This window comes from Acaromyces ingoldii (genome assembly GCF_003144295.1).
Source record: "Acaromyces ingoldii strain MCA 4198 unplaced genomic scaffold FA10scaffold_4, whole genome shotgun sequence".
In the NCBI taxonomy this organism is placed as follows: domain Eukaryota; kingdom Fungi; phylum Basidiomycota; class Exobasidiomycetes; order Exobasidiales; family Cryptobasidiaceae; genus Acaromyces; species Acaromyces ingoldii.
Genome location: NW_020290250.1, coordinates 1,778,355 through 1,794,053, shown reverse-complemented (window position 1 = coordinate 1,794,053; position 15,699 = coordinate 1,778,355). Strand labels below are relative to the sequence as shown.

The window sequence follows — 15,699 nt, the reverse complement described above, 5'->3', positions numbered from 1 at the left end:
GTGTTGAACGCCCGTCGAAGAAGTTCACTTTCCTCCATCACCACCATCACCACTTCGATCAGCGCCCGACCACCTCTCGTCATCATGTCGGCACCCGATGTCAAAGAAGAGAGTATGGATATAAAGGAAGAGAACATGGATGTCGCCATGGGCGACGAAGAAGAAAAGCCCGCCACTGACGCGCTCCCAGCCGATGCAAATGAGACCATCTACGTCAAAAATCTCAACGAAGGCGTCAAGATCGATGGTGGGTAGATCTGCCATCCTCGGCACTGCTCTCAGACTTGTAGCTGTACGTTTGCTAAAGCTCACTCCTTCTCAGTTCTCAAAAAGTCGCTGGAAGCCCTCTTCTCAACATATGGGCCCGTCCTCTCTGTGACTGCCCATTCGAATCTGCGCATGCGGGGCCAGGCGTTTATTGCATTTGACAACAAGGAGGCTGCTGCAAAAGCCATCAAGGAAGTCGTTGGGTTCCCCCTGTACGGCAAACCGATGGTAAGCGCAACAGCACAGGTAATGTCGTCGTTCACAGTCTGCTGACACTCTTCACCCATGTAAAGCAACTGGCCTTCGCAAAGACCAAGTCAGACGCTGTCGTGGCCAAGCTCAATGGGGGCGAGGAGTCAGAAGCGAGCAAGAAGCACAAGGAGGCGCGACTGGAGCAAAAAAAGCGGACAAGAAGAGGAAACGAGCACCGAAGAAGAGAGCTGGCCGAAAAGATTGCTGCAAAGCGAGGTGAGATTCTTTCTGCCCTTCTCTGGTAATACCCCTTGCACTAACCCAGACCATTCACAAAGCTGCCGCGGGAGAGACGGATGGAGCAGCAGTTGTCCCGGCGCACAAGAAACAGGCGATTCCATCGATGCCCGACGAGTATCTGCCGCCCAACAAGATCCTCTTCATCCACAATGTCCCAGAGGCCGTCATGCGCGACGACCTCGATGGCCTCTTCCGCCAGTACCCTGGTCTCATCGATGTGCGCGTCATCCCGGGCAGGAATGTGGCCTTTGTCGAATTCACCGACTCGGCGTCGAGCGCTGTGGCAAGAGACGGCCTCAACAACTACAACTTTGGAGGGTCGACGGAGAAGCTGCGCATCACTTTTGCAAAATAGTGTGCAAAGGTATACGATTGTACTGTACTTGTAAAGAATGGAAGACGAATGATGTCAGACAACAGCAAGATCGTTGTACAGTACACGGAGCGCAATTGCAGGTGAAAGGCAGGAAAGGAAAGGGGGCGGGGAGAAGCGACACAGGTGTATCCATCGATGGCGAGCGAGAAGGGACCTCTCAAGAAGACGGCCCTGCTCCCTCTGCACGGCGTTTGGCGGCGGCTGCCGCATTGGCCTTCTTCAGCAGCTGGGCTCTCCTAGAAGCTGTGATGGAGGCAGCATGCAGGGGATCGCCACCATCCTGGCTCGGAGGAGAGAGCAGGGGCGGAGACGTCGCCGACGAAGGTGAGCCAGCCCCTCCGCGCATGATGGAGAGAATGTCTGCCGTCGTTGCCGCCCTTCGATGCGATCTAGGTCCGGCTGATGCTGCTGTGCCAATGACGTGCGATTGGGCGGCCGAAGGTGGCTTGTGAGGAGAAGGGGACAAGGTAGTAGGAGGTGAAAAGGCAACGGACTTCCTTGCTCCAGCCTCTTCAGATCTGGGCTCCGATGTTGAAGATGAGCCCTCGAGCGCAGCCTCGTCTGGCTGCCCCTGCTCTTCTTCCTCGTCGATCGCGGTGCTAACGGCCCTGATGGGCAACGCGCCCGGCTCTTGACCACGTCCTTCGCTGGGTGTCCTTGCAGCAGCACCTTCCATCTCCTGCAGGCTGCTGGGCGTGGGTGGCGCCAGCCGCCTTGCAATGCTGACGAGTTCCTCCTCGAGCTCAGCCACCTTTCTCACCATCCGATTGGCGCGGTCCTGCTCCTCAAACGACTGCGCCTCCAACTTTCTGATCTGCGAACGAGCAGTCGAGAGATCAAGCTCGTGCTGCTGACCAAGACCGTCAACGAAGGCTTGATCGAAGATGGTCTTGTTATCCACTTTGATCGCTTCTTCAGACGAAGTGGCAGCAGCAGCCGCGGCAGTCGCCCTCTCATCTTCGAGCGCCTTGGAGTGATCGTCGCGCAACCGCTCGAGTTCCTCGCTGTGAGCAAGTGATGAGCCCTCAGCCTTTTCCTTGGCGTCTTGGATCGCTTTTTGAAGCCGCGATTTCTGCTCTTCGTGCTCCTGCCTTTCCTTGACAAGCACTTCTTGGCCCTGTGCTTTGACCCGCTCCAGCTCTTCTTTCCACTGTGACTTTGCGTCCTCCAATGCCGCTTGGACAGCCTTGAGCTCCCCCTGAAGCTCGTCGATTCGAACATCGCGATGCTTAAGCTCTACCTCGATTTCGGCAAGGGTTCCCCTGAGCGAATCGACCTCCTTTGTGGATTTTGACTGCAGCTCTGCCAATTGTTGCTTCAGTCCGGCCTCTGCTTCCTTGGAAGCCGATTCTGCAGCGCTGTGCTCCTTCTTAGTCTTCTCAAAGGCCTCGTTGATCGACGCAATCTCGCTACTTCGAGCTTCCACGTTCGCACTTGCGTCTTCAAGAGCCTTTTTGAGCGACTCCGACTCCTGTCGCCCTGCCTTCTCAAGCGCCTCGATCTTTTGGGCCGCATCTTTTTCCGCGCGCTGCAGTCGGTCCTTGGCTTCTTGCACTTCTCTGCTCAACGACGATCGCGTCTTCTCGTGCTCGCTTTGCACCGCTGTTTGCAGACGCTTGGTTTCGGTTCTCTCAGCCTCGATAGTCTCCTGATGTTTACCGTGCATGTCGGCAAGCTGCTTCTCAAGTGTCTCTTTGTGCGCCTTGGATCTTTGGTCGAGCTCTACCTCGTGCTTCTTTCTTGTCTCCTCCATCTCCTCTTGTAGTCGTGAGTGGTCCTCCTGGAATTTTGTCTCGAGCTTTGTGTGTCGATCTTTGGTCGCCTGGAGCTCAGACTGCGCCCGCGCTTTGTCCTGCTCCGCTCGCTTCTCGAGTTCCGAAAGTTCTTTCGATAGGCGCGCCTCGGTGGTCCGCGACGCCTCTTCGAGCTGTCGATGCCTTTGCTGGGCCTCATCGACGTGCTTACTCAACGTTTCTCGGCCCTCTTCAGACTGCTGCTTGAGCTCTTCGGTGATTTTCTTGATCTGTGCTTCAAGAGTCTGCTTCTCGTCTCCATGCAGGCGGATCGCCTCTTGGAGTTCTCTCTCCATCCTCTCCTTGTCCTTCTGGCTGCTGAGGCCGAGGTCAGAATGTTGCGCCCTGACATCGCCGAGCTCTTGCTCAATCTTGGAGTGCAGGCCTCTTGCTTCTTGCAGCTGCTCTTCCATGGCTCCGATGCTCGACGCATGCTCGCGACTCTTCCCTTCAGCCGCCTCGGCCTTGGCCTTTGCTTCCTCCTGCAAGCGATTCACCTCACTCTCTAGCCGTTGTCTCGCCTCGGCGTGCTCTTCCAGCTGTCGCTCCAAGTCTCTCTTCTCTTCCCCTGCCTTGGCTTGCGCTTGCTCCACCTCAGCTGCGAGAGACTGCCGCTTGGACTGCAGCTCCTTGATCTGATCGTGGAGCCCTTTAATGTCCCTCAGGCTCTTTCCTCGATCGATCTTTGCCTTTCTTTCTTTTTCGTCGAGCTCCTTACGCAGCTTATCAAGCTCAATTTTTGTCGCCTCAGATTGCTCTCTGACCGCCTTTGCCTCTTCCTCGCCATCTCGGATAGTTTGTTGGAGGCCTTCGAGCTCTTCATCATGCGCCTTCTTGAGACCCTCTACTGTACTCTGATGTGCTGTCCCGAGGTCATCGATTTGGGCGCTGTGGGTTTGCTGAGCCTCATCGAGTTTGGCCCGCAGGTCTCTCTGCTGTTCGTCGAGCTTAGTCTCAGTCTCCGCCTGCCTTTTCTCGCTGTCTGTACGCATCGTCTGCAACTTCTCGTCATGCTCCTTGACCAGCCTCTGCTTCTCATCCGAATGATCACTCCTTGTCGACGAGAGCCTCTGCTCATGGTCCTCTCTGGCCTGCTGGAGCTCCTTGACGCCCTTCGCCACAGCCGCCTCGAGTTGAGCCTTGTGATCACTCGCAAGCGATGCCAGTGCGTCGCCATGTTCCTTAGAAGCTGTTTCCTGTCGAGTCTGATGCTCTTGATCGCGTTCGGCTAAAGCCTCCTGTCGCTGGGTCTCTGCCATCTCAAGCGCTTTTTGGAGCGTAGAAGCTGCCTCGGACCGCACCTCTTGCAACGTCTTGGCTGCCTCTGCGTCGCTTTCTTTTCCTTTTCGCTGTTGCGCCTCGAGGTCGGATTTGACCTTCTCGAGCTCCTCAACAAGTGATTCTTTCGCCTTCGCGGCGCTTTCCACTTGTGAAGAAAGCTCAGCGATACGTTGATTGGACTTTTCCTTCTCCCCTTCTGCTTCCTCCTTTGCCGTCCGCCATTGACTTTCGTCTGCTTGTCGTGCAGTCTTCTCGTCTTGGAGAAGCTTCTCAAGAGTCGACTTCTCCTCGGCCGCTTCCTTGCGCGTCTTTTCGAGATCGCCTTGAATAGAGACCTGCCGTTCGTCAGCTTCTTTGAGCTGGTTCTGGTACGAGCTCTGCGTCTCTGCGAGGTCCTTCTTGTGTACCTCCTTGATTGTGACGTGCTCCTCTTTGAGCTTTTCGTGACTTTGCTGGATCTCTAGACGCTCCTTTTCAGCATCGGAGTGAGTGACGAGAAGCGTTTCATGATCGCCTCTCAACACCTCGAGCTCCTTTGACAGCGAATCATGGCTTTGCGAGACATCGCGGTGTTTCGTGAGGATCTCGGAGAGCTCCGCCTGCACTTTCTCGTTCTGCTCTCGGGCTTCGTCTCTCTCAGCTTCCGTGTCCTTCTGCCGCTTCCTTGCCTCGTCTTTGACCTTCTCAGTGTCTGCCTCGAGGCTCTGCTTCATCGACGCGAGCTTGCTCTCCGATGATTTGGCCGCATCGATCGCATCTTGTTGCGCCGACTCAAGCTTTGCTTCGCCCTCCTTGATAGCCTTCTCAGCCTCTTGGCTCTTTGCCTTGATCTCGTCTTCGAGGGCCGTGATCTTCTCCTCGAGCTCAGCGCGCACTTTGGTGAGCTCTTGCTTGTCCCGAGAAGCCTGCTCTGCTACGGTCTTGTTCGCAGACTGGACCTTGTCGAGCTCGTCACCATGCTTCTTCTCGACCGCTTGTAATTCTTGCTGATGTCTTGCTTCGAGATCGCTAACGGAGGAGCTGTGTGAAGCTTTGAGTGCACTGATCGAAGAGTCGTGATCGACTTGAAGTTGCTTGACTGTGGTTCCGTGTCCGTCCTTGAGTTCCTTGAGGGCGGCATCTTGCAGATCTTTGAGAGTCTGAATCGCTGAGCTGTGCTCTTTCTTGAGAGCCCCAATGGCTGTGCCATGCTCATTTTCGCTATCACGGAGAGCCGATGCATGCTTCTCTTCGAGGCCTTTGACGATGGAGCCATGTTCGTCTTTGAGCTCTCTGATGGCCACACCGTGCTGGTCCGCAAGTGCCTTGGCAGCTGACCGATGCTTCTCTTCGAGGTCTTTGGTTGACAGACCGTGCTTGTCTTCCAAAGCCGACAGTTTCGCCTGATGCTGCTCTTCGACTTCGCTTTGCTTCGCCGTCATGGCGCTTCTGGCCTCCTCTGCCTCCTTCTTTGCCTTCTGCAACAGGCTTTCGTGCTCTTTCGTGGCTTGGGCATGCTCGTCTTTGAGCTTGGAGATCTGCGCGTCATGGGCTTTGCTGCGATCCGTGACTGCCTGTTCATGCTGCTCTTTCAAAATCTTGATCTGATCTTGACCCTTCCCGATCTCGACAAGATGTGAGCGCCGGAGCTCTTCAGCCTCGCTTTGCAATTTTGAGGCCTTCTCCCCATGGTCTTGCTCGGCCTTGGCAATGCGCGTCTTGTGCTCTTCCTTTTCCCTCGCATGCTCTTCCTTCCGTGCTGCGAGTTCCTTTCGAGTCTCTCCGTGGGCCTTCTCGGCTTGTTGAGCTTGAGCGATGGCGTCTTCGAATTCTTTCCTCTTCGCTTCGACCTCCACAGCCTTGGCCTCGGTGCCTTTGCGCGCCTCATCCAATTCCGAACGCAGCGTTTCAAGCTGGCCCTGAACCTCTTGGAAGCGCTTTTGAGCCGCTTGTTTTTCTGCTCGTGCGTCAGCATCCAGCTTGTCCTTCTCCGATTGCAGCTGTTTGAGTTGCGTTTGGGCTTCTTCGGCTCTCTTGACGGCCTCATCGGTCTCTTTCTTCAGAGCAGGCGCGCTGCTGGCTTGCCTCTCCACCTCCTTTTGCAGCCTCTCGACTTGTTGCTCCTTGTCTTGGAGCGCCTTGCTCTGAGCCTCGGTCTGGCCTTCCAACGTCTTAAGCTTGTCCTCAAAAGACTTGGCGGCAGAAGATTGCCCTTTGCTCTCTTCCTCGAGCTTCGAGACCAATTTCTTGCTGGCGACGAGTTCAGCGCCTCGCTCGTCGAGCTGCTTCTGAAGCGCTTCGAGGGCTGCCTTTGATGACCCATGGGCGTCCTTCGTCGACTGAAGCTCCTTGCTGACCTCTTTCAACTCTTCGACTCGGCGTGAAAGACTGTCCCTTTCCTCCTGCACCTTGACGAGAGCCTTTTGCGCCTCGGCCGACCGGCCTTCGTGCTGGGTCTGATTGTCGGACAGCTGCTTGCGAAGGTCTTCCAAGGCCTTGGAGTGCCCCGACTGCAGCTCAGACGACTCCTTTGCATAGCGGGCCTCAAGTTCCTTTTCCCTGGCCTGCATTTGCACCTCGTGCTCCTTTTGCATCGTTGCCCTCACCTCCTCCCTTGCTCTGGATGTGGCCTCCTTCTCGCCCGTGGCCCTGTCCTCTTCGGCCTTGTGCTTCTCCGCTTCGGCCCTCCTGCTCTCCTCTTGGGCCCTCTTTTGCTGCGACTCGAGGGCACTCCTGGCACCCTTGTGGCCCTCGCTCTCCTCTATCAACCTTCTCTCCGTCTCCTTGAGCATCTCCTGCAGCGCATCCCTCTCCTCTTCCACCTCTTGCACCGCAGCGAGGTGCTCAGCCGACTTCTCGTCGGTCAGCCTCTTGTTCTCGGCAGTGAGCTGGTTGATCGCGACCTGCTGCTGCGTCAGCTGCTGTCGCAGCGACGACAGGTCGTAGCTCGTCGTTCGCGTGTGCTGCGGTCCGTGGGGTGTTGTCGAAAGGCCCAAGCTTCCGGCACGCGAATGGCTCCGCTCCCTCGTCGGCGTCGTCGGCGACGGAAGCGCTGTGCTCCGCAGGGCGGACGGGGGCGAGAGGGCCGATGAAGCACTGGCCAAGGGCGAAAAGGATGCAGAGAGCCGCTTGTTGCCGCTGCCGGCCCCGCTCCCGTTGCTCGCCGAAGCGACACCTGGCGACGCGGCGGAAGGGGGCGATGCCGCGCCGACGCCCGTTTCCTCAGCGTCGGCATCGCCATTGCCTTGCACCTCGTCGCCCTCGGCTGCTCCCGCACTCGCTGTGTCGTCGTCAGCACCGGCCTTATCTTCGGCAGGCGAGGCCGTGGCTGCAGCTGCTGCTTTCCTCTTTTGCTGCGCCTTCTTGAGCTACAGAAGGGAAGAAGCGGAGGCAGTACATGCACCGACACAAGTAAGCTCAGGCCATCCTAACATTGCTGGGCAGGGAAGAAGCGACGACGCACCTGTTTTCTAGCTCGGGCCGCTCGAGCCGCCCGATCTTCTTCGGCGTCCGGCATCGTGATGGGCGGAAGGACTAAGAGACGCACTCGTCTAAGCGCTTCCTTTTGGTGGGAAACAGGAACCAGGAAGGAAGAAGACCTTAAATTGGAGATTCCCCCATGCGTGTGTGCGTGGATGTGCGTGCGCGCACGGCTTGTGTGCGCCACGAAGCACCGCCCTTTTTTTTTTGGAAAGGGGTCCGTGCCCTCATTGCCTGCTCCCGCTTCTATTCTCCCGCTCCCCTCAGTCCTTTGTTTCTAGACTCGTAGCATACAAGTCCGAAGGAGGCAAGAAGGGGGCAGAATGGGCTAAGAAGGAAGGAATAAGGAGAATATGCTTGGAAATGAATAGACGAGACTACATTGTTCGAGGTGGTTGATCACAAGAAAGGTACTCTCAAGATTGCTGGTTGATATACATCTGTGGCGACGAGGACGGGTGCACAGGACTCGAGGGACTGACCGGACTCCCGCCCTTGGCGAAACGGAGAGCGTCTGACGAATTGTAGGAGTCTCTCGTGGTAATGCTCTCGAGGCCATCGCCACGGTTCTGCATGCTCATCGAGTCAAGGGTGAAGGCTGACGAGGGCGTCCGCATCAGAGCCTCGAGCTGCTTACGCAGCTTGTCGTCCTGGCCAATGCTCTGCGACATGAGTTGGATGTGGTAGCCGTCGGGATCAGCCACGGCGGCAAAGCCCCTATAGTAGTCGACATAATCTAGTGAGTTGGTGGGATCAGAGGAAAAGAGGAAGGGAAACACTTACGCTGCATTGCTGCCGTCCTCGACAATCTCGACGCCGAGGCTCTCCATGCGCTTTCTGGCCCGCTCCACATCCGGCACGCCGATACTGAAATGTGAAAAGCCCTGAAAAAAGAGCATTGTCGTTATTAGATCAGACAGACTGAAGGCGCGCTGCCGGGCGCTGCAAGACAGAACAGAGCACTCACCGGCCCGCCGGTCTTGATTTTGAAATCGTCGTCTTCCTCGCTTCCATGCACGTACACTAGTTGCAGCAGGCCCTGCCGTACGCCAAATTGCTCCTCCTCGTCGCCTGTCTTGAAGCCTAGGAAAATCATCGAGTACTCGCTGAAGCGAAGGTAAGGCAGGTGCGCAAGTCAACAGAGAGAGACAGTCAGAAGAATAAGAAGGTGACTTACTCGGCCTCTGACTCCTTGACGACTTCCATGCCTATCGAATAGCGGGATGCAGGGTTAGCACCCAGCTGTAGACACTCGCAACCAAAGCTCCTTCTCTCTCACCCAAAATATCTCTGTAGAACTGTCGTCGGCGTAGTGTGGTCCCGAGAGACGCAGCTCGTCAGCCCCGCTGAGTCTTCATCTACGAGACGATCTACGCTCAGACACACGCACCTGGAGGCTTCGTATGGGATCTTTTATTTGCAGGCATGTCGAATGGAACGAGTAGACTTCCCGTTCTCCTCGACCCGCCGCACCCTCCACGTCCGACGATGCGCCGTCTAATGACACAGGGACACACAGAGATCAGTGCTGCTTCTACGCGGAAGAGAAGAGTGTAACGCCAGGCCGCACGACTCACTAGCTGGTGTGCGAGGCTGGCTAGAGGACGCCGACGAGGACGAGGGCATGCCCTGAGGAACGGTCTTTGGTTCGGCATCGGGCGGCTTGGCAGATGCCTGTGCAGAAGAGCCGCCCTCGCTGGCTTCTCTTGCCTTTTTACCCTTTGATGAAGAGAAACCGAGGACCATGTTGTGATGCTGCCCTATGCACTCCTCGAGGCGGCAGGTGTGTGAGACACGAGTAAAGAAGCTGTGACCCAAAGACAGACTAGGAGAATAGGCGCGCCACTGCCCACGCACCTACCATGCAACCCGATTTCCATCCTTCTCGGACTGCACTAAATCCCGTAAATCATCTTGGCTCCTCGTGTCTGTCCTTCTTATGACGCACACTGGCGTCTGCAGGCACAACACGTGTGCCTGAGTGGGCCAAACGTGTGGTAAGGGTCGCCGCGCCGGGCAAGCTCAATGGCACAGCAATAAAGGCCGAGCCTTGAGCAGACGATATCTCAAAGCTCACTTCTTGAAGGCTCTTGACCACAGCAAATCAACGACGAACAATACGAAATTGACGTCGAGCAAAGCGGCCCGATCGAAGCAGCTCAGATTAGGCAGAGGTGCTTGCCTGTCTGCTAAGACGCAACTAAATACACTAAAGCAGGCGAATTTCGAATCGTTATTTCTTCGCAACTTTGGAAGCCTCGCCGCCCTGAAGCCACTTTTCGCCCCTTGTGAACAGGTGCGAGGTACCAACGTCGAGGGCCTTGAATGCGCCCGTAGATTCGAGCTTTCTTCGCGCTCGTTCGGTCCAGTGCGGCGTTGTGACAGCCGCGGCACCAACGACAGCCGCAGGTTTTTTGGTCTCTTTGCCGTCCCCTCCATCATCGGCTCCTTCTTGGCCGCTCTCGCCACTGCCAGACGCGGCCGCAGGCAACCTCTCTCCTTCGGCCCTTGAGCTCCCGGCGTTGAGGACATCGACAACCAAAGGCGGCGGCTTTTCATCCCCGTGCGGTGGAGATGAGGATTGAGTCGAATCTTGGTCTTTGGACACGAGGTAGAGGACCGCATTCTGAACGACGTCGGGGTTCGTCTCGTCTGGTCCCTCCAGGTCCAGCGCCTTGACTGCTTCTTGGATCTGTTCTCGGTCGTATCCCATTTCAGAGAGGACGACGCTGAGCGTCGGCGGATGGCTCGGGTCATCGTCCGGTGGTGGCGCCAGGCTGCTTGAGCTGGGACGAGGCAGACCCTCCTTTTGCTTGCCCTTGGACCCCGGCAGCTCGTAGTCTTCCTCTGCGTCGCTGTCGTCTTGTGGCGCCGGTTCATGGGGCGATCGCTTGATTCTCGCATAGAGCCACTTGGACGAGTCACTCAGTCGGTCGTACCACGGCTGCTCCTTTTCTTCTCCTTCCTTGGTCTTGGGCACCACATCGTCCTGCTCCTTAGCCTCCTTTTTGGTTTCACCCTCAGCCTTCTTCTTCCCGCTTTTGCTCTCCTCTTCCACTGCTTCCACCTTGAAAGGCTCCAGTGTGTCCGTTTCTGTCAAGGAAGGCGATTTGGAGTGGTGTGTGAGACACAGGTAAGACAAGCGCTCTCCTGCCTAGACTCACCAATCACCAAGAGATCGTCGACCATCGAGGCTCGAGGCCCGCCCGTGATGCGCAGCGTCCTCTCTTTGTTCATGTACCACCCTGCCGAGCTGTTCGATGATAGCAAAGTCATGAAAACGTCAGAGGACAACAATCACCAGAATCACAAAGAAAGAGCATTCTCACCTCACGACGCTTCCTTCCAAGAGACCCTTGAGCGCATTCTTGGCCTCCTTGACCCGCTTGTGCTCTGACCAAGCATTGGCTTTCTTTTGGTCCTCGACCTTGTCGACTGTTCCGTCTTCCCCCTTGTTCTTGTCGGCTGCCTTGAGTCCCAGCCATGCACCGCCGCCGATCCCAATGACGTTTCCGATCTGCACGATTCTCTGTCCCTGCCGAGCGTACTTGTAAAGCCGTCTATTGCAGTGTTGGAAGAGGCGTCAGGAGTCGCTGCGCGGGAAATGGAAAGATCAAGAGCACTTTCACTTACCTCACGGTAGGGCCATGGGCGGCGGCCGTGGCGCCGATTCTGGCACTGATGGCCGCGACGGCCGCGCTCATTCCGCCTGCAGCACTGGCAGCCCCAGCAAAGTAGATAGCGCCCGCACCCAAGCTGAGCGCCGTCACGGTGATGGCAATGGGCGCAGCCACGCTCTCGAAGCGCGTGTAGCCGTTGGTGCCGCCCTGGTCAATGCGCGCCTCAACGGTGAAAAACACAGCGCCGACGTGGAACTCTGCCTTTTCGCCTGGCGCAACGCTGTTGACAAAGTGGAGTGGCGACACATGGCGAAAGGAGATGTGAAGGGGCACCTGGGTGTCGTTTATGACATACACCGTCGGCATCTTGGTCCCTATTGCTGCTGTCGACTGTCGTGATATTGACGACGGTGGCGGTGAAGGGTCTCAACCTTCACGCGACCGTCCACTTAGGCTTTCCCAAGGCTTTCCCTTTCAGAACGCGCGCACAGACGATCAGGAAAAAAAAAAAATCCAATATCTGAAGAACACCTACGTCAGTCTCATCGACGATTTTGTTCTCCTTAGGCGTGCGCACATGTCGAGCAACGGCGCGGCTCCTGCAGACGGAGTCACTCCAGCTGCTGCTGCTACCACGGATGCCGCAGTAGCGTCGAGCTCCAAGTCAGCAGCCATGGAGAGAGATAAGAAGCGGTTGGGCATCAGGCAAGCCAATGCCCAGGTCTGGCGAGAGGGGCCACAACCGCCAAAAGGCCCGCTGGACAGCAACATGAAGAAGAACACAGGTTTCATCAAGCGCGTCAAGCAGACGCTGGGAGTGGAGTCAAGAGATCACATCGTCAAGGAGGTGGCGACGCTTAATCTCGACAAATACGTCGAAGAAGTCGTTCAGGCCATCCCTGAGGGTCTGGCCAAATGTGCATCGCAGAAGGACTCCTTTGCTGCTGCCGAGGTGCGTGTCCTCTATACTCTGACGAGGGCTTTGATGTGCAGTACACTGAACCGAAGAGTCCATGCTAGAGTATCTCGGCTCTCCATCAACGCTTTGGCCCCACAGTCTTCTCGTTGCCTCTCTCCTTGCTCCTGTCTGCTCAGCTCTCCATGCCTTCTCGGGTGGCGCTTCAGGCTTTGAGCTCCGATCAGAAGGAAAAGGACGAGGCTGCTCGAGTAGCGCGTCAGAGACCTTTGCTGCGGGCCACTGCTGAGCTGTGTCTCGTCGACCTGATCAGGGCAAAGACGGCCGAAGCAGGCGACGACCCTCCGAATCTCTCTTGGCTCTTTTCTGTCACAAAGGACCTGCTCTCCGTCGACCGCGAGCACAGCAACGTGCCCATCGTCATCACGCTTCTCAAGGGCTTCGGACCAAACCTCATTGGTCCTCCCTCATCATCAACAACGGCGCCAGTCGATGATAATCTCGACGAAGGAGCCGATGTCCTGGTGCCTCGAAAGGTGCAGTCTCGATTTCGGAAGCTGTTCGAGACCTATTTCTCTACCCTCGAGAAGCGCGTCACCCGCGAGTACGAGAGACTTCAGGAGCAGGACCGGCGAAATCATGAGGCGTACATCAAGTCTGGTGAAATCTTCGAAGATCGGCAGCACAACTACGAGCGCATGACGAAGAATTTCGAAAAGGTGCACGAATGGGGAAAGAGCCTCTCGGACCTCCTTGGCGTACCAATGCCCAAGCTCAAGAGCGAAGCGAAATCCAGCGGTGTGGGCCTTGCCATCAATCTTGACTCGAGGTCATCCTTGGGTGCCGATCGGGCGACAGAGGCAGAGTTTGCGACAGGGAAAAGTCCCTGGGAGGACGACGATACCCGGCGCTTCTATGAGGACCTGACTGATCTGCGCGACCTGGTGCCACCCAGTCTCCTTGGGGAGAAAGCCGGTGCAGTGACGGCGGATCCACTGCAGACATCAGCGGCAGCCGATGCAATCCCCTCGACCGAAGGAAAGCAAGCGAGCGCAGAAGTCAGCCCGTTGATGAGCGACTCAGCCGAGCTGGGCGAGGCGATAGTACCAAGCGAGGACGAAGCTCCACCAGGGGCGGCGGCGACGACCAAGGACGAGATCGACATGGGAGCGGGCCCAGCTGCGCAGCTCACCACGCTTCTCACCAAGCTGCCCGAGCTCACCAACCGGGCCATGATCGACTCGGCCGCAGTCGATTTCGCCTTTATGAATAGTAAAGGTGCGAGGAAGCGCTTGGTCAAGCACCTCGGCGCCATTCCCCGGAACAGGAGCGACTTGATCCCCTACTATGCTCGGCTCGTGGCCACTCTGCAGCCGTATATGCCTGATGTCGGCCAAGGCATCGTAGCTTTGGTGGGTCTATCTGCCTGTGGAAACCATGTGCGAGACATCATATACTGACTGAGGGCGGCGATGAACAGCTCGATCAAGAATTCCGCTATTTGCAGAAGAAGAAGAATGTCGACCTCTCCGAGACTCGAGCGAAGAATGTGCGCTTCTTGGGCGAATTGACGAAATTCAAGGTCACGCCTCTCTACACCATCTTCCACTGCTTCAAGATGTGTCTCGATGACTTCGCAGGCCCCAACATTGAAAATTTGGCGACGCTTCTCGAGACGTGCGGCCGGTACCTCCTGCGCAACGAGGAGACGGGAGAGAGAACGAGAAACATCTTGGAGATGGTGCGACGCAAGCGAGCAGCCCAGAATCTCGACCATCGCTACGTCTTGATGCTCGATAACGCCTACTACCAGTGTAACCCACCTGACCGGACAGCGGTCCCTCAGAAGGAAAGGTCATCGATCGAGCTCTATATTCGATGGCTCATCTACGAGGTCTTGGCCAAGAAGACGGCTGCAAAGGTCCTGCTACAGCTTCGCAAGCTTCCCTGGGGCGATGCTTCGGTACGCAAGATGCTCGAGGAGACGTTTGTGCGCAGCTGGCGTGTCAAATTCAGCAATCTCCACCTGCTGGCCGTCTTGGTCGCCGATTTGCAGGCCTACCACCCTGACTTCGCCATCCACGTCATCGACACTGTCTGCGAGCAGATGCACGTGGGCATGGAGACCAACATCTTCAAGCACAATGTCCGCAGGGTGGCCACCACCAAATATTTAGGCGAGCTGTACAACTACCGTTTGGTCGGCAGCAGCCTCATTCTTGATCAGCTCTGGGCCTTTGTCACCTTTGGTCACCCTGGCGGACGGCCATTGCCCGGTCAGATCTGCCCCACCGATGCCCCCGACGATTACTTTAGGATTCGTCTCGTATGCACCCTCTTGGATGCCTGCGGTCACTGCTTTGACCGCGGCCTGCTCCGGAAACGACTGGATGACTTTCTCATCTTTCTCAACCTCTACCTTCTCTCCAAGGCACAGCCGGTACCGATGGACGTCGACTTCATGCTGGCAGACACTTTGGAGACTCTTCGCCCCAAATTCGTCATGTCAAAGTCGTTTGATCAGGTCAGCGTTCAGGTCGATGCCATGCTCGCTGCTGCTGCTACCAGCAATGAGCAGCAGAAGCAGAAAGAAAGTATACCTTCTGTGATGGACCAGGACGATGGTGAAGAAGACGAAGAGAGCTCTGCCTCGGAAGACGAGCTGGTCGATGCGCGCTCGAAGCGACGCGAATCTGCGTCGGATACCGAAAGTGAGGACGAAGCGGTCGACGACGACGATGACGACGAGGGCGATGGTGAGGGAGACGAAGACGAAGACGACGAGGGAGGAGATGAGTCAGATTCTTCACCTGGAGAGGTAGCGGGCGAATTCGAAAGAAACCAAGATCAAAGCTTCGACCAGGACGCTGAGGACGAATTCGCGAGGGAGCTTGCCAAGATGATGACCGAGAGCAGCTCGAATGCCTCGGCGCTCAGTGCCAACAGGGGCCACCACCATCCGAAGGGTATCTTCGATGCTGGAATCCCCTTTATCAAGAAACAGCAACAAGAGCGGGGAGCGGCAGCGCCAAAGGAGGCGGAATCGAGCAACGATCAGCACATGCGCTTCACGCTCCTGTCCAAGCGCGGCAACAAGCATCTCGTGAGTTTCATTGATCCATCGTGCTTCCTCTTTTCGTAAATTGACCTCTGTATGCTTCCAGGCACATGACGTGCAAGTGCCCGCCGACTCGGCGATCGCTGTCAATTCTAGGGCAAACGAGAGACAACAAATGGCCGAGAGGCAGCAGCTCAAGAAGCTCGTCTTGGGCTATGAGGGCAGAGATGACCAGGATCGAGCGGCCATGGATGCTTCTTTGGCTCGCCGGACGTTCCGCTCCAACAAGTAGTCCAATCGAAAGCACGCAGCATTATGTACAGTAGCATTATCTTTTCACCATCATCATCATCAGGTTCTTCATCAACCCCATTCAATCGCTCCACGTGTCTGCAGGCTGGCGCAAGAGCTCAAAATGTTGTGTGCGCACGGCCATT

General features: G+C 56.6%; 4 protein-coding genes across 4 annotated transcripts; 2 read left to right on the top strand and 2 right to left on the bottom strand.

Moving 5' to 3' along the window:
• Positions 1-147: 147 nt before the first annotated feature.
• On the top strand, positions 148-1,114 carry FA10DRAFT_231180 (hypothetical protein; the record flags this gene model as incomplete). The annotated part of the gene is made up of 4 exons (XM_025518845.1): positions 148-247; positions 323-495; positions 561-735; positions 798-1,114. The coding sequence occupies 4 exons, from the start codon at positions 148-150 to the stop codon at positions 1,112-1,114; spliced, it is 765 nt and encodes a 254-aa protein (XP_025376810.1).
• Positions 1,115-7,905: 6,791 nt separating this feature from the next.
• Positions 7,906-9,633, bottom strand: FA10DRAFT_268137 (Glyoxalase/Bleomycin resistance protein/Dihydroxybiphenyl dioxygenase). The gene is made up of 7 exons (XM_025522201.1): positions 9,246-9,633; positions 9,059-9,165; positions 8,948-8,966; positions 8,846-8,876; positions 8,636-8,774; positions 8,452-8,552; positions 7,906-8,385 (listed from the first exon to the last, which is right to left on the bottom strand). Exons 1-7 carry the CDS (start codon positions 9,412-9,414, stop codon positions 8,085-8,087), a joined length of 867 nt encoding a protein of 288 aa, XP_025376809.1. The 5' UTR covers positions 9,415-9,633; the 3' UTR covers positions 7,906-8,084.
• A 160-nt stretch (positions 9,634-9,793) lies between these two features.
• Positions 9,794-11,742, bottom strand: FA10DRAFT_268136 (hypothetical protein). The gene is made up of 5 exons (XM_025522200.1): positions 11,302-11,742; positions 10,998-11,228; positions 10,833-10,921; positions 10,067-10,761; positions 9,794-10,016 (listed from the first exon to the last, which is right to left on the bottom strand). Exons 1-5 carry the CDS (start codon positions 11,652-11,654, stop codon positions 9,858-9,860), a joined length of 1,527 nt encoding a protein of 508 aa, XP_025376808.1. The 5' UTR covers positions 11,655-11,742; the 3' UTR covers positions 9,794-9,857.
• An 87-nt stretch (positions 11,743-11,829) lies between these two features.
• On the top strand, positions 11,830-15,644 carry FA10DRAFT_268135 (ARM repeat-containing protein). Its single transcript, XM_025522199.1, has 4 exons — positions 11,830-12,240; positions 12,309-13,616; positions 13,685-15,307; positions 15,369-15,644. The coding sequence occupies exons 1-4, from the start codon at positions 11,866-11,868 to the stop codon at positions 15,552-15,554; spliced, it is 3,492 nt and encodes a 1,163-aa protein (XP_025376807.1). The 5' UTR covers positions 11,830-11,865; the 3' UTR covers positions 15,555-15,644.
• The last annotated feature ends 55 nt before the right edge of the window (positions 15,645-15,699 follow it).

Coding starts and splice junctions, on each gene's coding strand:
- FA10DRAFT_268137 (XM_025522201.1), bottom strand. CDS start 9,414: ATGGTCCTCGGTTTCTCTTCATCAAAGGGTAAAAAGGCAAGAGAAGCC. Junction 8,553..8,635: donor AAATCAAGACCGGCGGGCCG/GTGAGTGCTCTG, acceptor CTCTTTTTTCAG/GGCTTTTCACATTTCAGTAT. Junction 8,386..8,451: donor GAGGACGGCAGCAATGCAGC/GTAAGTGTTTCC, acceptor CGACTACTATAG/GGGCTTTGCCGCCGTGGCTG.
- FA10DRAFT_268136 (XM_025522200.1), bottom strand. CDS start 11,654: ATGCCGACGGTGTATGTCATAAACGACACCCAGGTGCCCCTTCACATC. Junction 11,229..11,301: donor GCCCATGGCCCTACCGTGAG/GTAAGTGAAAGT, acceptor ACACTGCAATAG/ACGGCTTTACAAGTACGCTC. Junction 10,762..10,832: donor CGACGATCTCTTGGTGATTG/GTGAGTCTAGGC, acceptor CTTCCTTGACAG/AAACGGACACACTGGAGCCT.
- FA10DRAFT_268135 (XM_025522199.1), top strand. CDS start 11,866: ATGTCGAGCAACGGCGCGGCTCCTGCAGACGGAGTCACTCCAGCTGCT. Junction 13,617..13,684: donor GCCAAGGCATCGTAGCTTTG/GTGGGTCTATCT, acceptor GGCGATGAACAG/CTCGATCAAGAATTCCGCTA. Junction 15,308..15,368: donor AGCGCGGCAACAAGCATCTC/GTGAGTTTCATT, acceptor GTATGCTTCCAG/GCACATGACGTGCAAGTGCC.